General features: G+C 43.2%; 1 protein-coding gene across 1 annotated transcript in view; it reads left to right on the top strand.

Moving 5' to 3' along the window:
- Positions 1–23565, top strand: part of CFAP36 (cilia and flagella associated protein 36) — a 133885-nt gene that overhangs the window by 35105 nt on the left and 75215 nt on the right. The window contains exons 2-3 of the mRNA XM_034764305.1: positions 10884–10948; positions 19641–19742. Of these exons, the coding sequence (XP_034620196.1) occupies positions 10884–10948; positions 19641–19742 (167 nt within the window). The remainder of the gene's footprint in view (positions 1–10883; positions 10949–19640; positions 19743–23565) is intronic.

Here is a 23565-nt window from a genome sequence, read left to right as displayed (position 1 = left end):
AGTTGAGAAAACAAAGGAAAACTAACACGCCTTGCCTGGCTATTTACTTACAAGTTTGAAATAGGAGAGACTTGCTTAGAAAGATGTGGAGAACCTGGATTGATGTCTGGTCCCTCTCAGTCCCCGAGAACGAACACACTCCCAAACAAAGAACACAAACAAAAACCTTCCCCCCCCAAGATTTGAAAGTATCTTGTCCCCTTATTGGTCCTTTAGGTCAGATGCCAGCCAGGTTACCTGAGCTTCTTAACCCTTTACAGGGAAAAGGATTTTGGAGTCTCTGGCCAGGAGGGATTTATAGTACTGTACACAGGACAGCTATTACCCTTCCCTTTATAGTTATGACAGTTCCCATTCCCCCCCTTAACAAAATACGATCCCAATTCCCCCACCCCCAGTCCCTGTTCCCATTCCCCCTCCACGTCCTGACTGACTGCAGACTATATAGTGAAACTTGAGTTCTGCTTAGCTATACCTTAACCAATCATTTTACTGAAATTTAACTAACCAATCCTAACATACTGTAACATGGTTATTTAACCAATGATAGTCCACCACCTTAATTGGTTTACACATAACAAAATTAATTATACAGCAGACAAAAACAATTACAGAACCAGACAGAGACCATGCAAATAAACATACAAAACAATACAGAAGCGAGGATTTCACATCCCAGCTATTGATAAGTAAGTTCTTGCCAGACAGGATGCTATCACACTAAGTTTCCTTTTACATCTTCTAGGCTCTGGAGGTAATAAAAATATCAGGACAGAATTGTATTCCTAACAGCCCAATAGCACCTTATTTTAATGTGACTAGTTTGGAATGTAAGAATGTGACTGTTCACTTCTTAGCTTATGGCTGCCTCTGCTGCTTAGCCAAAGGCCTTACTTAGCCTAAGAACAGAGCCTCAAACTGTCACAGTATGAGAAGGCACTTACACAAACAGACAGTGATTTTAGTTCTTTCTTTTATACCTGTATAACTAGCTAAGTAATAAAAATACACATAAATTATTGAAGTATAGGCCTTTACAGACAGGCTGAATATCTATATCCTAACACCAATGAGCGATAAGCCAAAATTGCTGCCAAATAAACCATACTAGAACTTACACATAAACCCAGGTGCTTTAAAAATAAAAGATAATCTTATAAAATAAGTGGAAAAGTAGAGGAAGTAGGAATACATCCTTTTGTTTTTGTCCAAATAGAAAATTTCTTCCATTTTGCAAGGTATCTTTTCCTAGTGGAGGGTTTTCTACTCTGTAACAACACTGATTGTACTTCTAGAGCACATTCCTTGTCCATTGGCGTTAGCCAAACATCTTCCATGTCATCAAATACAGAGATGCTGCATCTGGATGAAGCACTACACCTGAGTTTTGAGAAATAATGTCTTTTTGGAGACGAAGGTTATAAATTGATTCCTTGAAAGGTTGAGGAGATCTGAAACCAGAACTGACAAGGTAATGCCAGAGCTATGAGGATGACAGGAGCTCTGTCTTGCCTTACTTGTCTTAATACTTTTGAGATTAGTGGAAATGAGAGAGAGACATACTTTAGACATGATGTCCAAGATATTAGAAAGACATCTCCCAGAGAACCTCGACTCATCCCTCCTCAAGTGCAAGTTACTGACTCCGTACAACTAACCTAGTACTTAAGCTCTTCTCTTCTTCCCTGGGCCAAAAAGAAATAAAATATGAAAACCTAAACTATCTACCTTAATCTAAAACTAAATAAAGGAGGAGGAGGAACACTGAGAAGTTCACTCTTTGACAGGGTGGTCAGAAGGAACTGCTTGGTATTTGGGGTCTCTCTGCCTCTTATGTTTTTGGGAAAGGGCGCTTCAGAGCATGAGAAATGCATGCACAAACCCCCTCCTCCCAGAGGATACTGTTAGAGAAAAAAATTCTGAACCAGTACATCATGTGTGGGATCGACATGCACAGGAACTTGAAGTACTGTACTAGTATTGGTATCTGAAAATACTCAAAACCTCCTCTGGAATTTTTTTCAATCCTTTCATTGGAAGAATGTTAGATGAGTGTTCAGAAGCATGGGCAAAAGTGAAACTGAAACAATGTTAATCCTCCTGTTCTGAAAGGGTTGCTTAGTCAGAGTGACTAAACTGTTTGACTAGATTCTCGTCATTGCATCGCTGGGGATTGTTAAGGGATGATGTGAGTAATCTCTCCTATAGGGACAGCCATCTCACATAATATTTTATAAAGGTGTAGTGAGACATTGGCTTAGGGCCATCACAACTGGAGACATGATTATTTCTTAAGCTACTATAAATTTGGATGAAATTAATACTAATTCTAAGCACATCTGTGTATGTCAAAGCACATTACATAAATCATTAATAAAACTTCCCATCCCATCAGTGATGTAGGGTAAATAGAATTCCCATTTTTCAAAGGGGGAGATGGAGACACAAATGAGAAGTGACTTGTCCAACATGTCACAGTGAGTCATTGGCAGATATGGGAAAGAAACTGAATTCCTGACTTGTATGCCCATATTTTAACCACTAGATACCCTTCCTCTAAACTTTAGAGGAACCAGTACATCATGTGTGGGATCGACATGCACAGGAACTTGAAGTACTGTACTAGTATTGGTATCTGAAAATACTCAAAACCTCCTCTGGAATTTTTTTCAATCCTTTCATTGGAAGAATGTTAGAGGAAGGCCAGACTTAAACTTTAAGGCCAGAAGGGACTATCCTGATCCTCTAGTCTGACCTGCACATTGCAGGCCACAGATCCTCACCCACCTACTCCTGTAATAGACCCATAACCTCTGGCTGAGTTACTGAAGTGCTCAAATCATTATTTAAAAACTTAAAGTTACACAGAATCCACCACTTACAGTAATTTAAACCTGCAAGTGACCTGCGCCCCATGGTGCAGATGAAGCCTCCCCCCCACACTCCGGGTCTCTGCCAATCTGACCCAGGGGAAAATTTCTTCCAGACCCCAAATATGGCCATCAGTTAGACCCTGAGCATATGGGCGAGACCCACCAGCCAGACACCTGGGAAAGAATTTGCTGTAATAATTCAGAGCCCTCCCTATCTAGTTCCCCATCACCAGCTGTTGGAGATATTTGCTGCTACCAGTTGCAGACTGACTACATGCCATTGTAGGCAGTCTCATAGTACCATTCCCTCCATAAACTTATCAAGCTCAGTCTTGAAACAAGTTAGTTATTTTGCTCCCACTGCTCCCTTGGAAGGCTGTTCCAGAACTTCACTCCTCTGATGGTTAGAAACCGTCATCTAATTTCAAGCCTAAACTTGTTGATGGCCAGTTTATATCCATTTGTTTTTGTGTCCAAATTGGTGCTTAGCTTAAATATTTCCTCTCCCTTCCTGGCATTTATCCCTCTGAGGTATTTATAGAGAGCAATCATATCTCCCCTCAGACTTCTTTTGGTTAGGCTAAACAAGCCAAGCTCTTTGAGTCTTCACTCATAAGGTAGGTTTTCTATTCCTTGAATCATCCTAGTAGCCCTTCTCTGCACCTGTTCCTGTTTGAATTAAGTTTCATAAATATGAGAGACCAGAATTGCACATAGTATTCCAGATGAGGTCTCACCAGTGTCTTGTGTAATGGTACTAACACTTCCCACTCTCTACTGGAAATACTTTGCCTGATGCATCCTAGGACTGATTTGGCCTTTTCCACAGCTGCATCTCATTGGCAACTCTCAGTCTTCCTGTGATCAACCAATACACCTTTCTCCTCCTCTGTCACTTCCAGCTGATAAGTCCCCAGCTTGGATCAGAAATTCTTGTTGTTAGTCCCTACGTGCATGACCTTGCACTTTCTACTATTAAATTTCATCACTAATATTCATCCCTAATATTCCTGTTTTCAAGGTCATCTAGAGCTTCTTGTATGATATTCCAATCCTTCTGTGTATTGGCAATACCTCCTAACTTTGTATCATCTGCAAATTTAATTAACACACTCCCACTTTTTGTGCCAAGGTCATTAATAAAAATGTTAAATAAAATTGATCCCAAGACCAATCCCTAAGGAACTCCACCATAACGTCCCTCCAACCTGATAGTTCACCTTTCAGTATGACCTGTTGTAGTCTCCTCTTTAACTAGTTCCTTATACACCTTTTAATTCTCATATTAATCCCCATCTTCTCCAATTTAACAAATAATTTCCCATGTGGAACTGCAATCAGATGCCTTACTGAAATTCAGATAGATAAGATCTACTGCATATCCTTTGTCTAAAAAATCACTTATCTTCTCAAAGAAGGAGGTCAGGTTGGTCTGGTACAATCTACCTTTTGTAAAACCATTCTGTATTTTATCTCAATTACTGTTAACCTCTGTCCTTAACTACTTTCAAAATTTGTTCCAAGACCTTGCATACAATGGAGGTCAAACTAATAGGCTTGTAGTTTTCCAGTTCAAATTGTTTCCCCTTTCTTAAAAATAGGAACTATATTAGCAATTCTCCAGTCATAGGGTACAACCCCCAAGTTTACAGATTCAGTAAAAAACCTTGCTCTTGGGCTTGCAATTTAATGTGTCAGTTCCTTTAATATTCTAGGATGGAGATTATCTGAGCCCCCAGTTTAGTCCCATTAAGATGTTTGAGTTTGATTCTCATAGACTCATAGACTTTAAGGTCAGAAGGGACCATTATGATCATCTGGTCTGACCCCCTGCATGCTGCAGGCCACAAAACCGTCCCTACCCCTTCCCTTGACTCTGCTGTTGAAGTCCCCAATCCTGTGTTTTAGTGACTTCAATTGGCAGAGACCCTCCTGCTAGTGATCCCTGCCCCATGCTGTGGAGGAAGGCGAAAAACCTCCAGAGACTCAGCCAATCTACCCTGGAGGAAAATTCCTTCCCGACCCCAAATATGGCGATCAGTAAGACCCCGAGCATGTAGGCAAGAGTCTCCAGCCTGACCCCTGTTAGCCATTATACTATTTATCTACCATTGCTTGGTATTCCTTGGCTAATATGTTTTACCATTAAACCATTCCCTCCATAATCTTATCTAACTTAATCTTAAAACCAGACAGGTCCGTCGCCCCCACCGTTTCCCTCGGAAGGCCGTTCCAATATTTCACCCCTCTAACGGTCAGAAACCTTCGTCTAATTTCAAGCCTGAACTACCCCACGGCCAGTTTATATCCATTCGTTCTCATGTCCACATTAGTACTAAGCTGGAATAATTCCTCTCCCTCCCTTGTATTTATCCCTCTGATATATTTAAAGATAGCAATCATATCCCCCCTCAGCCTTCATTTTGTCAGACTAAACAACCCGAGCTCCTCTAGTCTCCTTTCATATGACAGGTTTTCCATTCCTCTGATCATCCTAGTCGCCCTTCTCTGCACCCGTTCCAGTTTGAGTTAATCTTTTTTAAACATGGGAGACCAGAACTGCACACAGTACTCCAAATGAGGTCTCACCAGCGCTTTATACAATGGAAGCAGCACCTCCTTATCCCTACTAGATATACCTCGCCTAATGCATCCCAAGACCGCATTGGCTTTTTTCACCGCCACGTCACATTGTCGACTCATAGTCATCCTGCGGTCTACAAGGACCCCTAGGTCCTTCTCCTCTTCCGTTACTTCTAACCAATGCGTCCCCAGCTTGTAACTAAAATTGTTGTTAGTCATCCCTAAATGCATCACCTTACACTTTTCACTATTAAATTTCATCCTATTTCTGATACTCCAATTCACAAGCTCATTCAAGTCTACCTGCAGAATATCCCTATCCTCCTCCGAATTTGCAACGCCTCCCACCTTCGTATCATCCGCAAACTTTATCAGCCCACTCCTGCAATCGGTTCCGAGGTCAGTTATAAATAGATTAAATAAAATGGGTCCCAAAACCGAACCTTGAGGCACTCCACTAGTAACCTCCCTCCAACCTGACAGTTCACCCTTCAATACGACCCGCTGCATTCTCCCCATTAACCAATTCCTTATCCACCTCTGGATTTTCATATCGATCCCCATCTTTTCCAGTTTAACCAATAATTCCTCATGGGGTACAGTATCAAACACTTTACTGAAATCTAGGTATATTAGGTCCACCGCATTTCCCTTATCTAATAAGTCCGTTACTTTCTCAAAGAAGGAGATCAGATTCGTTTGGCACGATCTGCCCTTCGTAAAACCATGTTGTAATTTATCGCAATTGCCATTAACCTCAAGGTCCTCAACTAGTTTCTCTTTCAGAATTTTCTCCAGAACCTTGCACACTACAGATGTTAAACTAACAGGCCTGTAGTTACCCGGATCACTTTTTTTCCCTTTCTTGAAAATAGGAACCACATTAGCTATTCTCCAGTCTAACGGGACCACCCCCGAGTTTACAGATTCATTAAATATTATCGCTAATGGGCCTGCTATCTCCCGTGCCAATTCCTTCAATATTCTCGGATGAAGATCGTCCGGTCCTCCCGACTTAGCCCCATTAAGGCGTTCAAGTTTTGTTTCTACCTCGGATACGGTAATCCCCCATCCTGTATGCCCCTCTGTCACGGTGCTAGTATCCCTAATACCTTCATTGGCCTCATTAAACACCAATGCAAAATATTCATTGAGATATTGCGCCATGCCTAGATTATCTTTAATCTCCTCTCTGGCTATAGTCTTCAGCGGTCCCACTTCTTCTTTCTTTGCTTTCTTCCTATTTATATGGCTGTAAAACCTCTTACTATTGCTTTTAATTCCCCTCGCTAGGTCCAACTCTACACGGCCTTTGGCCTTTCTCACTCTATCTCTACATTCTCTGACTTCACTAAGGTAAGTTTCCTTACTGATCCCTCCTCTCTTCCACTCTTTGTACGCTTTCTGTTTTTTCCTAATCGCCCCTTTGAGTCGGTCGCTCATCCAGCTCGGTCTAAATCTCTTGCTTAGTAATCTTTTTCCCTTTTTTGGGATACAGGCCTCTGACAGCTCGTGCATCTTTAACTTAAAGTAATCCCAGGCATTATCTGCCTTAAGATTCATTAATACGTTTGTCCAATCCACTTCCCTTACCAGTCCCCTTAATTTGTTAAAATTAGCCTTTTTAAAATTATAAACCCTAGTCTTTGATTTAATTCTGTTACTCCTTCCATGTATTAAACCGGATTAGCTCATGATCACTGGAGCCCAAGTTGTCCCCTACTATCACTTCCTCAACGAGGTCCTCACTACTTACCAGAATCAAATCTAAAATGGCCTCCCCCCTCGTCGGTTCAGCTACGACTTGATGAAGGAATTGATCAGCAAGCACATCTAGGAACATCTGAGCCCTATTATTGCTACTAGCGTTTGTTCCCCAATCTATATCCGGGAAGTTAAAGTCCCCCATAATTACACAGTTCCTATTAGTATTTACTTCTCTAAACACATTAAATAGTTCTTTATCCATATCCTGGGTCAATCCTGTTGGTCTATAGCACACCCCAAGCACTATCCCCAGAGAGGCTCTAGTAGTCCTTTTACCCAGTGTGATTATTGCCCAGACGGACTCCGTGTTATCTATTCCATCAACTATTATTTCTTTACAGCTTATTTCACTATTGACATACAATGCCCCCCCCCCACCTTTACCTTTGTCCCGGTCTTTCCTAAACAGTGCATACCCCTCCATACCTGTGTTCCAGTCGTGACTGCCATTCCACCACGTTTCAGTTATTCCTACGATATCTGGTTTCAATTCTCGGACCAAGAGCTCCAATTCCTCCATTTTATTACCTAGGCTTCTCGCATTGGTGTATAAACACCCTAATGTATGTTGTTTAGCCTGTCTCCCATTAGTAACACTATATGTTGCGGGCCTCTTTGTGTCCGTCCCCCCTGTCCTTCTTATGTCCAATCTAATCTCCCTGGCTATATCTCCTCTTATCTCACTCACCTTTTCAGTGTTGGAATCTGGCGTGGAGGTTAACTGTGCATCTCCCAACCGTCTCCCCAAACTTCCTAGTTTAAAGCTCTTTTGATAAGATGAGCCAGCCTCCCTCCCAGAAGTCTATTTCCTTCCCTACTCAGGTGAAGTCCATCCTGCGAGAATAGGTGTCTGTCCCCGAAAGCCTCCCAGTGGCCCTACATCCCAAAGCCCTCCTTATAGCACCACTCCCTTAGCCAACTATTTATTCTCACAATCCTATCAGCCCTTCGCTGCCCTTCCCTAGGAACAGGCAGAATCCCACTAAAGATAATCTGAGCCTCTATCTCCTTACCCAGCCTGGCATAATCTCCCTTGATTCTCTCTAACGAGAACCTAGCGGTGTCATTCGTTCCTACATGAAGGATTATCAAGGGGTTCTTACCTGCTCCTTTTAGGATCCTTTTCAACCGTAGGTCCACATCGCGTATCTTTGCGCCCAGTAGACAGCACACCCTTCTGTTCTCTGGGTCTGCCCTGGTCACAGGCCTGTCCAATCTCCTCAGTAAAGATGTTTGATGTTTGAGTTTGACTTTGACCTTGGAAGTGGTAATTTCTACTTCCATATCCTCGTTGCCATTAGCCACCCTGTCAGTACTTATGAAAAAGTGAAGCAAAGTATTTGTTTAGGTATTAGACCAGGGGTCGGCAATCTTCAGCATGCGGCCCATCAGGGTAATCCACTGGCAGGCCACGAGACATTTTGTTTACTTTGACCGTCTGCAGGCATGGCCCCCTGCAGCTCCCAGTTGCCGTGGTTTACCATTCCCAGCCAATGGGAGCTGCGGGAAGCAGTATGGCCTGCGGGCCACTGGGAGCTGCAGGGGGCTGTGCCTGCGGACAGTCAACGTAAACAAAATGTCTCGTGGCCCGCCAGTGGAATACCCTGATAGGCCGCATGCTGAAGGTTGCCTACCCCTGCGTTAGACCATGCTTAGATTATCTTTAGTCTCCACCCCATCCACAGTACTTAGTGGTCCCACTTCTTTTTCCCTTGTTTTCATTTTATTTATATGACTTTAGAACCTTTTACTATTGGTTGTACTTTCCTTTGCAAAGTCCAACTCTGCTTGACTTTTGGCAGTTCTCACTTTATCCCTACACTTTCTGACCTCCAAGAAGTAATTTTCCTTGCAGATCCATCCCATTTTCCATTCCTTGTAGTCCTTCTGCTTTCTTTTAATCACCTGTTTGAGATGCTTGCTCATCTAGCTTGTCTGCAACCCTTCCCTACAATTTTCCCCTCCCGCCCCCGTGCTTGGGATGCAGGCTTCAGTTTGTGCAACTTTGAGTTAAAAGTAATTCCAAGCCTCTTCCATGTTCAGATCCTTGAGTTCTTCAGTCCAGACTACTTCCCTAACCAGTACCCCCAATTTTTTTAAGTTTTCTCTTTTGAAATCAACGACCCTAATTGCAGATCTTTTTTTGCTTATGCTTCTATTTAGATTAAACTGAATTAGCTCATGATCACTCAAACCAAGGCTATCCACTACAACCAGTTCTTCTATGAGGTCCTCACGATTCATCAATACCAAATCTAAAATGGCATCACCTCTTGTTGGTTCAGTGACTGTTTGGTGAAGAAATCTGTCAGCTATAACATGCTAATAGATTCTTGAGTGAACCTAAGATCCTTGGGGATATACATGTTGGCTTACAAAAGAAAATACTCCTGAGGGGAATTCTGCACCAAAAAAAATAAAAATTATGCACACAATATTTTAAAATTCTGTAAATTTTATTTGTAAATAAATAAATGTGGCTTTGGCAGGGCAGTGGGGAGCACAGGCCACTGGCTGCATTGAGATGGGAGATCACCCTGAAGGCCCCACCTCCTCCAGTACAGAGACTCGACACAGTGCCAGGGGTGGGCCTGCCCCAGAAACACCCCGGGTCCTGCCCCTCTGCGCCAGGTATGGGTGGGCAGGCTGGCTCAGCAGAATCCAGTGATGCAGGGGCAGAGATGCATCTCAGCACCAACTTACTTGAGCTCAGAGCGGTTTGAAATGTGTGTGCTCAGTTCCTCCCGCTGATCATGAACACGCACATGAAAGTCATTATGGACAATATGGCCAGTATGTACAACATAAACTGGCAAGAAGCTCCCAGGTCTCATTCCTTATGCACAGAAAGCTAGGGAATTGGTGCATCTCACACAATGTCCTAATATCAGTGGCGTACGTACCGGGAATATACAACACGATAGCCGACAGCCTCAGCTGAAAGTTCCTGCTTGATCATGAATGGGAAGTAGAGTCAACTATTCTACATGATATATTCAGGAAATGGGAGTAGCCAGAGAGAGACTTGTTTGCTACCTACCAGAGAAAGAAATGTCTGCAGTACTGCTGCAGACCGGGGATGAGACGACACTCTAGGGGAGACGTTCTCCTCCTCCCTTGAAACAAGGGCCTTCTTTACACCTTTCCTCCATTCCCTCTATTACTAAAGGTGCTGTTGGAGACAAAAAAGGAAAAAGCAAATATTCTGATTGCTCCCACATGGCCCAGACAGATATGGTACCCTTACCCGTCCCAGCTGGCGTTGTGTCCATCAGTGATTCTACCATCACTCCCTACCTTCTGTCACAGAATAAGAGTCTCACCCTTCACCCCAATTTATGGATCCTACATCTCAAAGTGTGTCTCCTTCTTGTTTCCAGCACATAGAGACATCCTGCTTGGAGGAAATACAGGAGGTACTATTGCACAGTAGAAAGGGTTCTCCTCATCACACCTACCTGCAGAAATGGAAGAGATTCCAGATATGTGACTTGAGGTTAAATATATATTACCTTTTGTAATAGGTAGATCTTACTTTTTAATTAAGGCTGCATTTAATTGAAGGTCACTAACTTTAATATTTCAATACTTGAAATACTCTTTGTACTATTGACACATACATTTTTAAGAAAAGTCAAGTTTTTTTTTTTTAAATTTCAGTTTTTGATGATGAAGAAGAAAGCAAGTTGTCCTATACAGAGATTCATCAGGAGTACAAAGCTCTGGTGAGTATTATTCACCAATGGCTAGGGTGTAGGAATCTGGAGCATAGGTATGGGCATATTGGATCAGTAGTCGTTCATTTAGTCCAGTCTCTTGTCTCTGACAGTGGCCAGTACCAGATGTGTTAGGGGAATATGTGAGAACCTCATGCTTGTTCCATTTTTGTCCACTAACTCATAGGTGACATTTCTTCCTAAACCTAAGCCTTAGTAGTTGACTTATACCCTGAAGTGTGAAGGTTCATATACCGTCTAAAAACAGTTTTATTCTACTTAATGTAACTGTGTATGTCTTCACTATTTCTATAAATAAAGAATTCTTTTCTGAATCCTGCTAAATTTTTGGCCTTGTGATCTCTTGTGACAGCGAGTTCTACAAGTTAATTATGCATTATGAAGTATGTATTTCCTTTATCAATTTTAAATGTGTTGCCTTTCAACTTAATTAAATATTTCCTGTAGGAGGAGCTGATTTATCCTTTTAAAACTTTATTATTTTGTTTACTTCTCATGAATCATCTTATTTGTGTAGACTAAAAAATACCAAAGTTTTCAATCTTTTTGTTTTTGGAAGTCTTTTCATAACCCATTATTTTCAGTGCCTGTCTCTGAATTCCTTATTTTTTGAGCTAGGGTGACTAAAACTGAACACAGCATTTCAGGTGAGGGTGATTTGTATAATTTCCAATCCTCTGGTTTCACTTTGGTTATGGTAGAGTCCATCTCATCCATATAGGCTCTCTCCAAAAAAGTTTCTCAGTGCCTAATACACGTAATATTCTACTCTGTAAACCATGCATTGGGATTCTGAAATTCCTCCTGTTTAGCTGGACATAGGCCTTTTTCATAATACTCTAAATTGACTTTGTGGGATCTATTTGTGACACCTACTTTTTGTCAATGGCATAAAACGTAACATAACCAGAGATTCCTTCCCCACACACACTGGAAATGTAAGAACGTGAGAACGGCCATACTGGATCAGACCAAAGGTCCATCCAGCCCAGTATCCTGTCTACCGACAGTGGCCAATACCAGGTGCCCCAGAGGGAGTGAACCTAACAGGTAATGATCAAGTGAACTCTCTCTCCTGCCATCCATCTCCACCCTTTGACAAACAGAGGCTAGGGACACCATTCCTTACCCATCCTGTCTAATAGCCATTAATGGACTTAACCTCCATGAATTTATGTAGTTCTCTTTTAAACCCTGTTATAGTCCTAGCCTTCACAACCTCCTCAGGCAAGGAGTTCCACAGGTTGAATGTGCGCTGTGTTAAGAAGAACTTCCTTTTATTTGTTTTAAACGTGCTGCCCATTAATTTCATTTGGTGGCCCCTAGTTCTTATATTATGGGAACAAGTAAATAACTTTTCCTTATTCACTTTCTCCACACCATTCATGATTTTGTATACCTCTATCATTTCCCCCCCGTAGTCTCCTCTTTTCCAAGCTGAAAAGTCCTAGCCTCTTTAATCTCTCTTCATATGGGAACCGTTCCAAACCCCTAATCATTTTAGTTGCCCTTTTCTGAACTTTTTCTAATGCCAGTATATGTTTTTTGAGATGAGGAGACCACATCTGTATTCAAGATGTGGGCATCCCATGGATTTATATAAGGGCAATAAGATACTCTCCGTCTTATTCTCTATCCCCTTTTGAATGATTCCTAACATCCTGTTTGCTTTTTTGACTGCTGCTGCACACTGCGTGGATGTCTTCAGAGAACTATCCATGATGACTCCAAGATCTCTTTCCTGATTCGTTGTAGCTAAATTAGCCCCCATCATATTGTATGTATAGTTGGGGTTATTTTTTCCAATGTGCATTACTTTACATTTATCCACATTAAATTTTCATTTTGTTGCCTAATCATTTAGTTTTGTGAGATCTTTTTGAATTTCTTCACAGTCTGCTTTGGTCTTAACTATCTTGAGCAGTTTAGTATCTAGATGTACCTAGATGTTTAAAGAGATCTAGCACTTTCAATCATAGTAAGAAAGACACAAAATGCCTCTCCCAAGCATCACATATAGCTATTGAAGTTGTGATTGCATCTAAGGAATTGGACATTTAAATAAGTAAGGAAATAGTGTTTTCTTTACTCAGTTGTGCACTTGCAAGACTGTTACTGCTGGCAGTTATAGTGGTGCAAAAGTCTATTTATCAGACAAAGGAAATTCATATCAGAATGTGCGCAAGTTTTAGTTGTTTGTAATTTTGTTTTACTGGCTCTCTATTCTCTAATCTTTGTAAAGTGATGATTCTTCCCTGATAACTAACCACATGCAAAATTTGAATTTTTAAAGTTATTTTAATTTTTGAATATTTTAAAAATATCAGAACAATCTCTTAAAGCAGAAAATAAATTTTTCTCCAAAATACTCATTTCTGCATATTCCCATATTGCCCATACCCTTGCACACAGTCATGGCATAAACTTGTCATACTTTATGGCCTGGGAGTGGATTCCATTCTTCCCACCTCAGCAGAAATTTCATGCTCAAATCCCATTGTCTCAGGGTATGTCTACACTATGAGAGTAGTTCGATTTCACTTAAATAGAATATGTGGAATCGATATTACAAAGTCAAACGTGTGTATCCACACTAAGGACAGTAATTCAACTGTGTGAGTCCACAGTAACGGGGCAAGCGTCGACATTGGAAGCGGTGCACTGTGGGCAGCTATCCCGCAGTCCCCGCTGCCCATTGGAATGCTGGGTCGAGCCCCCAGTGCCTGCTGGGGAAAAAAATGTGTCGAGGGTGGTTTTGGGTAACTGTCGTCATCCAACCGTCACTCCCGCCCTCCCTCCCTGAAAGCGCCGGCGGGCAACCAGTTCGCGCACTTTTCTGCTGAGTGACAGCGCGGACGCCACAGCACTGCGAGCATGGAGCCCGCTGCGACCATCGCTGCAGTTATGGCCGTTGTCAACACCTCGCACCTTATCATCCACCTTTTCCAGAGGCAGATGCTGAGAAATCGGGCGAGGAGGCTACGGCAGCGTGATGAGGACATGAAGTCTGATAGTGGCACAGACCTGTCACAAAGCACGGGACCCTGCGCCATGGACATCATGGTGGCACTGGGTCATGTTGATGCCGTGGAACGGCGATTCTGGGCACATGAAACAAGCACGGACTGGTGGGACCACATAGTGCTGCAGGTCTGGGATGAATCCCAGTGGCTGAGAAACTTTCGCATGCGGAAGGGAACTTTCCTTGAACTTTGTGAGTTGCTGTCCCCTGCCCTGAAGCGCAAGGACACCCGGATGCGAGCAGCCCTGACTGTCCAGAAGCGAGTGGCCATAGCCCTCTGGAAGCTTGCAATGCCAGACAGCTACCGGTCAGTCGCGAACCACTTTGGCGTGGGCAAATCTACCATGGGGGTTGTTGTGATGCAAGTAGCCAACGCAGTCGTTGATGTATTGCTGTCAAAGGTAGTGACCCTGGGAAACGTGGAGGTCATTATAGATGGCTTCGCCGCGATGGGATTCCCAAACTGCGGTGGGGCTATAGATGGAACTCACATCCCTATCCTGGGACTGGACCACCAGGCCAGCCAGTACATTAACCGAAAGGGCTACTTTTCAATGGTGCTGCAAGCACTGGTGGACCATAGGGGACGTTTTACCAACATCAACGTCGGATGGCCGGGCAAGGTTCATGACGCTCGTGTTTTCAGGAACTCTGGTCTGTTTAGACGGCTGCAGGAAGGTATTTACTTCCCGGACCACAAAATAACTGTTGGGGATGTGGAGATGCCTATAGTGATCCTCAGGGACCCAGCCTACCCGCTAATGCCCTGGGTCATGAAGCCCTATACAGGTGCCCTGGACAGTGAAAAGGAACTCTTCAACTACCGTCTGAGCAAGTGCAGAATGGTGGTGGAGTGTGCTTTTGGACGTCTCAAGGGGAGATGGAGAAGCTTACTGACTCGCTCTGATCTCAGCGAAACCAATATCCCCATTGTTATCGCAGCTTGCTCTGTGCTCCACAATCTCTGTGAGAGCAAGGGGGAGACCTTTATGGCGGGGTGGGAGGTTGAGGCAAGTCGTCTGGCTGTTGATTACGCCCAGCCAGACAGCCGTGCGATTAGAAGAGCCCAGCGGGACGTGCTGTGCATCCGGGAGGCTCTGAAAGCTAGGTTCCTGAGTGAGCAGGGTAACCTGTGACTATTTAGTTTTTTTACAGAGAAGCTGAACCTGCCCCCGTTTCTTTACCCAGTGACTCTTCACTATCCTCTCCAGTTTCATACCCCGTTCACTCCCTTCCAACCCACGTTTAAAAATAAAATCACTGAAAATTTGTTAATGAACAACGTTTTGTTTATTACTGTTTTCGCGGTAAAGTGTTGAAACTGGGACGCAGACTGTGGTGGGGAGCGGGTGTAGTGTAGTGATGCAAAGGACGCTTCTAAACTCGAGGAATGACAGGCTCCTGCTTCTACAGTGGTCCGCACTGGTGGACTGATTGTTTCAACGGAGCCTGCACCCCTCCTGTTCGGGACTCTGTGTGTAGGGGCTATGTGACTTTGTGGCAGGGGGAGGACGGTTACAGATCCGCTGCTGCGTGGCTTTGTGATCCAGTATAAGGACCGCTGCATAAGATCTCTAACCGCCCTCCCCCGCCACAAAGTCACATAGCCCCCCCGCACACAGAAAATGAAAAACACCTCCCAGACTGACCAGGGTGCCTAGTGACTGCACTGTGTGTGTGACCTGCTGCTGAACCTGCCCCTGTGTCTGTACCAACCCCCTTCCCCCCCCTTCAAACAGACTGTCCTCTAAAAATACATGAAGGAAACAGTAATTAACAGAAACATATTTTTTATTAGCAACTAGACAGTTAGGGGATGAAACTGGGATGGGGGCTTGGGTGAGGCGGGAAGGAAAGCACTTCTCAAATTTTGGGGAATGACAGCCTTCTGGTACTTGAGCAGTCTGCAGGGGTAGAGTGACAGTTTTCACGGACTCTGCCGCCCCTCCTTCTTGGTACTTTGGGTGAGTGGGGTATGGGACTTTGTGACGGGGGACGGTGGTTACAGATAGACTGCAGCGGAGCTCTGTCCTCCTGCCTCCGGTCCTGCAGAACATCCACAAGGCGCCGGAGCGTGTCCGTTTGCTCCCTCATTAGTCCAAGCAGCGTTTGAGTCGCCTGCTGGTCTTCCTGCCGCCACCTCTCCTCCCGTTCACTGTGTGCTCGCTGGTATTGGGACATGTTCTCCCTCCACTGAGTCTGCAGGGTTGCCTCGGCTCGGGAGCAGTCCATAAGTTCTGAGAACATGTCGTCCCGTGTCCTTTTCTTTCTATGCCTAATCTGCGCCAGCCTCTGGGAGTTTGATGGCCGGGTAGGTCGGGAGACAGTCACAGCTGTGGAATGGGAAAAAGGGAGTGAAGTCCTCAGAAAGATAAATTTTTTGGTGAACAAAGAAAATAGTCTTTCTCTGTGAACAAGACCATTCACAGCACCTATCACATGCGCACTCAGGACAAGGTCGAATTTTCAGCCTTTGCATTCAGTCTCTGGGGTCTTGCAGTGCAGATCACACACGCGGAACAGGACAGCGGAATTTGGGTAGCAGGCTGACATGGTAAGCCGTAGACTTGTGGCACCTTAAAACTTTAATAATAGCACTGCCCTACTTTGACGTTCAAAGCAATGCTCCTAGCGTTGGCCAGTTCCTGCTGCCAGCAATCCGGCAAGCATGAACTCTGCCCCTGTCCCACCCCCTCGCGGCTGTCCCCGGGAAAGATCCCTCTATGCTGCCCCTCTCCCGCCTCCACCGCAGGGCTGTAAACCGCCGGTTACAGTTCTGTAAAGGAACAGGCAAGAAGTCCCGATACTAACATTCCCCTAATTCAAAGCAGGTCACCATGAGCGACATCACTCTGATGCGGATTTCAGACAGCGACAAAGAACGCATGCTTCGTGAAAGCCTGCAAAGACCAGGGCCGTATGCCGCCATGCTGTGCAAGGCAATGATACCGGAGTACTTGATGATAGCCTGGCGCGGAAACGTTTCATACTACGGAGGACACAACAAGGCCGCTCTCCCAAGGAACCTCATGCAAAGGCTTTCCAATTACCTCCAGGAGAGCTTCATGGAGATGTCCCATGAGGATTTCTGCTCTATCCCAGGACATATAGACCGAATTTTACTGTAGCTGCACTGGCAAGGACTAAACAGTAGAGCGCCTAGGGCAAACCAATCAAGATATACCGGACATTGTTAGATTTTTTTTTGCAGCAGTTGCACTGCCAAAGACTAAAACTTCAAGCGCCTGGGACAATCTAATCATGAAAAACCCACAGTTAATATTAATGTTCTGTTCTAAATAAATGTTTACATGTTTAAAACACTTACCGGCTGATCCTTCTCCTGATTCTGGGTCCGGGTTAACACCTGGGGATGGTTGGTAGGGGATCTCTGTGAGGATGATGAAGAGATCCTGGCTGTCTGGGAAATCAGCATTGTAAGCGCTGTCGACTGCCTCGTCCTCCTCATCTCCTTCCTTATCTTCCCCGTCCACTACCATCTCCGAGGAAGCGGGTGTCGACAATATCCCATCCTCAGAGTCTACGGTCAGTGGTGGGGTAGTGGTGGCGGCCGCACCTAGGATGGAATGCAGTGCCTCGTAGAAATGGCATGTCTGGGGCTGGGATCCGGAGCGTCCGTTTGCCTCTTTGGTCTTCTGGTACCCTTGTCTCAGCTCCTTGATTTTCATGCGGCACTGCATTGCACCCGGTTGTATCCTCTCTCTGTCATGGCTTTGGAGATCTTCTCGTAGATCTTTGCATTCCATTCGATCGCAGCTCCGAAAGCACGGACTCATCGCCCCACACAGCGATCAGATCCAAGACTTCCCGATCAGTCCATGCTGGGGCCCTCTTTCTATTCTGAGATTGCATGGCCATCTCTGCTGGAGAACTTTGCATCGTTGCCAGTGCTGCTGAGCTCGCCACGATGTCCAAACAGGAAATGAGATTCAAACTGCCCAGACAGGAAAAGGAATTCAAATTTTCCTGGGGCTTTTCCTGTGTGGCTGGTCTGAGCATCCGAGCTCGGACTGCTGTCCAGAGCGTCAACAGAGTGGTGCACTGTGGGATAGCTCCCGGAGCTATTAGCATCGATTTCCATCCACATCTACCCTAATTCGACATGGCCATGTCGAATTTAGCGCTACTCCCCTCATTGGGGAGAAGTACAGAAGTCGAATTTAAGAGACCTTTATGTCGAACTAAATAGCTTTGTTGTGTGGACGGGTGCAGAGTTAATTCGATTTAACGCAGCTAAATTCGACATAAACTCCTAGTGTAGACCGGGCCTCAGTCTTGAAATAGGGACCAGGATTTGGCAAGATACTAGCAGTTGGCCTATATTTTACTGCCTTCTTGGACCCTGTTCAGGTTACTATTCTTCAAGTACACAGTGTGGTACTGTCATGTTGATGTCCATTTTTAAGATCCATTTAATTTTATCCAAGATCTTTTTCTTGAATTTGGTCATTGTGGGGCATGCTCCAAACACACATACATAGAAATAATGGGTAAATTGTGTATTCAAATGGTATCAATTCAGATTGGATTCCTTAAGTCCCAGACTTTGAAGTTTCTCCAGAATCCAAACAAAGCATAATGAAGAAACGTGAAATATATTCGTTTTAGGCATTCATTTAAATTATCATCTTGTAATTTGTGTGGACATTTATTTTCTTCCAATTTAGAAAAAAAAAATTGTCCATACACAGTCTCTGAATGTCCTGACAGTTGTTTAAAATTAGAAAACCTAATGCAATACAGTCAATCCACCCGTTTTAACAATCAACAACATGATCAAATACTAATATCCCCATTCACTTGTCTGTACCTTAATCCCTCTATATTTCTTCAGAGGTGAGCTAAAACAAACGGGCCCTACAACATGCCTTGAAAGTTCATAAACCTGTGCTATTTTGTACAAGAGGTAGGGAGCTTTCTTGAGTCATGAGCCCTTATGCAAAACACCAAGTTAAATCCCCATCTTATTATATGCGGGTGAGAGGCTAGCATCAGTGCCTCCACTAACTGCAAATGAGGCAGTGTCAAAAGTAGGCTGATACCAGGCCATTTAGGTCTAAGTACCAAAACCTTAAAATCTAATCTGATATTTTATTTATACTTCTCCATATCCTTGTTCTGTATCACATTTTAGATTAAAATATTGTTCTTATCAAGAAACTTCGATACACAACTGTATCTTTTTTAGTGTTACATTTTCTTCAATTACACTGACCTAGTCTCTAGCTAAAATACTACTTGCATTCATAGACTTGAGAGTTTGGTATCCACTATTTAGTCAAGCTGACAATCAGAGTCCTTTCTGGAATCTGTGATGTATGCCTTCTATTTTGTTCAACAGCTCTAGTAAAGTTTTCTAATTAACTCACTAATATGAGCATTGAAAACCACTGTGGATTTCTGGAAGATACTACATACCAGCAGGTTTCTGAGGTTTTCACTATAACTAATTTTCTTAATAATATTGCAGTGACTTTCAAATGAATCAAGATACTGTAAAAAAATAAAAATCACAATAGTAAAATAATGTATTGACAATTAGTATGGTTTGACAGGTGAGTTTAAAAGTTTGGTGACTTATATGTCTATGTGTTGGGGTAAAAATTATTAGAAGGTAAGACTCATAATTTTTTGTAGGTTGAAAAACTGCTAGAAGGTTATCTTAAGGAAATTGGAATTAATGAAGAGACATTTCAAGAAGCGTGTTCATCTCCTCTTGCGAAGTCACATACTTCACAGGTATATTTTTCTTTGTTATGCTGTTATAGTCCACAGTAATGACTGGATTTTAATTGATAATCTGTTAATTTTCTATTTCCACTAATATAGCATTACAGGTCCTTTTTTGCAGAAAATTTTTCATTTTCTAAAATTCTATAATAAATTCATACCCATCAGCTATGAATTGTGGCTAGCAAATTACTTCTGCAGTTTTAACTTAGATCAGTGGTGTCACTTGAAGGCCATATATTATTTGTATGTGGCATCAAAAACTTCTTATCAAAATTTGTTTCCTGTGTTTTTTGTATTTTTTTAAATTAATTTTTAAGTTGTATTAACTACACAATATAAATGAATTAAAGTTAACTATGAAAGCCATACAACCATATTTTAAAGAAGACTTATTGAGGGCGCAGGAACAAACCATCCCGATGTGCAGAAAGAATAGCAAATATGGCAGGCAACCAGCTTGGCTCATCAGTGAAATCTTCAGGGAGCTTAAACACAAAAAGGAAGCTTACGAGAAATGGAAACTTGGACAGATGACCAGGGAGGAGTATAAAAATATTGCTTGAGCATGCAAGGGTGTAATCAGGAAGGCCAAAACACAATTGGAGGTGCAGCTAGCAAGGGATGTGAAGGGTAACAAGAAAGGTTTCTACAGCTATGTTAGCAACAAGAAAAAGGTCAGGGAAAGTGTGGGACTCTTAATGAATGGGGGAGGTAACCTAGTGACAGATGATGTGGAAAAAGCTGAAGTACTCAATGCTTTTTTTGCCTCGGTTTTCATAGACAGGATCAGCTCCCACACTGCTGTCCTGGGCAACACAGTATGGGGAAGAGGTGAGCAATCCTCAGTGGTGAAAGGACAAGTTAAGGACAATTTAGAAAAGCTGGACATGCACAAGTGTATGGGTCCAGATCTAATGCATCCTAGGGTGCTGAGGGAATTGGCTGATGTGATTGCAGAGCCATTGGCCATTATCTTTGAAAACTCATGGCGATTCGGGGAGGTCCCTGACAATTGGAAAAAGGCAAATATAGTGCCCATCTTTAAAAAAGGGAAGAAGGAGAACCCGGGGAACTACAGACCGGCCAGCCTCACCTCAGTCCCTGAAAAAATCATGGAGCAGATCCTCAAGGAAACCATTTTGAAGCACTGAGACGAGAGGAAGGTGATCAGGAACAGTCAACATGGATTCACCAAGGGCAAGTCATGCTTGAACAACCTGATTGCCTCCTATGATGAGATAACTGGCTCCGTGGATATGGGGAAAGCAGTGGATATGATATATCTTGACTTTAGCAAAGCTTTTGATATGGTCTCCCACATTATTCTTGCCAACAAGTTAAAAAAGTATGGATTGGATGAATGGACTATAAGGTGGATAGAAAGCTGGCTAGATTTTTGGGCTCAACGAGTAGTGATCAACGGCTTGATGTCTAGTAGTTGGCTTCCGGTATCAAGCAGAGTACCCCAGGGGTCGGTCTTGGGGCCGGTTTTGTTCAACATCTTTATTAATGATCTGGATGATGGGATGGATTGCACCCTCAGCAAGTTCGCAAGTGACACTAAGCTGGGGGGAGAGGTAGATATGCTGGAGGGTAGGGATAGGGTCCAGAGTGACTTAGACAAATTGGAGGATTGGGCCAAAAGAAATCTGATGAGGTTCAACAAGGACAAGTGAAGAGTCCTGCACTTAGGATGGAAGAATCCCATGCACCGTTACAGGCTGGGGACTGACTGGCTAAGCAGCAGTTCTGCAGAAAAGGACCTGGGGATTAGAGTGGATGAGAAACTGGATACGAGTCAGCAGTGTGCCCTTGTTGCCAAGAAGGTTAACAGCATGTTGGGCTGTATTAGGAGCATTGCCAGCAGATTAAGGGAAGTGATTATACCCCTCTATTCGGCACTGGTGGGCCACATATGGGGTATTGCGTCCAGTTTTGTGCCCCCCACTACGGAAAGGATGTGAACAAATTGGAGAGAGTCCAGCGGAGGGCAACTAAAATGATCAGGGGGCTACGGCACATGATTCACGAGGAGAGGCTGAGGGAACTGGGCTTGTTTAGTCTATAGAACAGAAGAGTGAGGGGAGATTTGATAGCAGCCTTCAACTATCTGAAATGGGGTTCCAAAGAGGATGGAGCTCGACTTTTCTAAGTGGTGGCAGATGACAGAACAAGGAACAATGGTTTCAAGTTGCAGTGGGGGAGGTCTAGGTTGGATATTAGGAAACACTATTTCACTAGGAGAGTGGTGAAGCACTGGAATGGGTTATGTAGGGAGGTGGTGGAATCTCCATCCTTAGAGGTTTTTAAGGCCTGGCTTGACAAAGCTCTGGCTGGGATGATTTAGTTGGTGTTGGTCCTGCTTCAAGCAGGGGGTTGGACTAGATGACCTCCTGAGGTCTTTTCCAACCCTAATCTTCTATGATTCTATGTGATTGGTTGGTTTGAGGTCAACACCTCAAAATGATGAAGTGGTAGAGAAATTGGAGGGAGTTCAGACAAGAGCCAAAAAAATTATTAAAGGGCAATAGTGGGATTGATTTTTTTGAATAAAGTTTAAAAGAACCCAAAATATCACTCGGTGAAGTAATGACTAAGAGGACTAGAAGGAGAGACAGAGTAAGTTTATAAGTAATTTAAAGGCTGTGAATTCTTAAGAAAGGAGAGAGATTGTTTAGGATGGCATGGGATATTGAGACTTAAAACCCTTACTACAAAGGGAAAATAACAAGGACAGTGTGATTCTTATCAATCAGTTTCCTTAAATTTGTTTACAAAATAAGCTGCAAAGAAAGATTGACTTGAGCCACAATTCTTCAACCCACTTAAACTTCAATACAAATATAAAAATATCCAGGTTTTAGAAAAGTTTTGGAATTGATAGCCGGCCTGTTTCTGCCCACGTGATTTTTCAGGTGGAGAAAGATTAGCAATCACTCTTGTTGGTTTCTAATTATCTAAGGACACAGCATAGTCCTTCAGCATTATTTTAAAGAGCTGCAACATCAGATTCTGGGAAAGCCCACCAAATTGTAGCACTTAAGTTGAACTGTAGTGTGGAGGAGCAAATGTTAGACATCTTATTCCTTTTAGCAACTATACCATAACGTGTTGGCTGTCGTTAGAAAGAGGGCAGGGGATATATTCCAGGTATTTTCCCTTAACCACTAGCTTTCTTCTTCTTCTTCTTCTTTTTTAATTTATGGCCTATCCAGAATCTGGAGTCTAGTTTACATTAGAGAAATTTAAGTGTTAGCTCTGTTGCAAGCATCTTCGGTGCTTGTAATGTACCTTTTAACCACACACAAAAGTTGCTACAGAGTAAGTCACACCACCACTGCATCATGCATCAAGTCTCTCGCCACCATTACAGTAATGGCGTGGCACTTAGCCAAGTGTAATCTGTCTTTCCAGTGTAATTCTACAATCCTCCTACCTACCTTTCAGTCCAACAGCGCTAATGACTCAAAGTTCTGTCACCAGCCAAGAAGGAATTGGCATACGGGCTGCATGTGTTGCCTTCATACCAATCTCCTGTGAGCTTGAGGAGGAAAAAAATACTGAAGATAAAATCTTGGCCCCACTAAAGTCACTGGGAGTTTTGCCATTTACTTCAATGGGGCCAGGATTTCTCCATGAGAATAGAATCCAATTCACATAAAATGCAGAGCACTATTATATGTCACTAGACCAACCAGCTTTTAATTTTTATTATTCTTTTTGACATCCTTAAATATTTTTGTCCTGTCTAGGAGAATTGGGTATAACTATTAAAATATTGATAAGTTTGACAGAATTACAGTCTCACTAGGTTCACAAAACATATAAT

This window comes from Trachemys scripta, chromosome 3, assembly GCF_013100865.1.
Source record: "Trachemys scripta elegans isolate TJP31775 chromosome 3, CAS_Tse_1.0, whole genome shotgun sequence".
Lineage (NCBI taxonomy): Eukaryota > Metazoa > Chordata > Testudines > Emydidae > Trachemys > Trachemys scripta.
The sequence above is the reverse complement of the archived record's forward strand: the minus strand, read 5'-3'. Positions and strand labels throughout refer to the sequence as shown.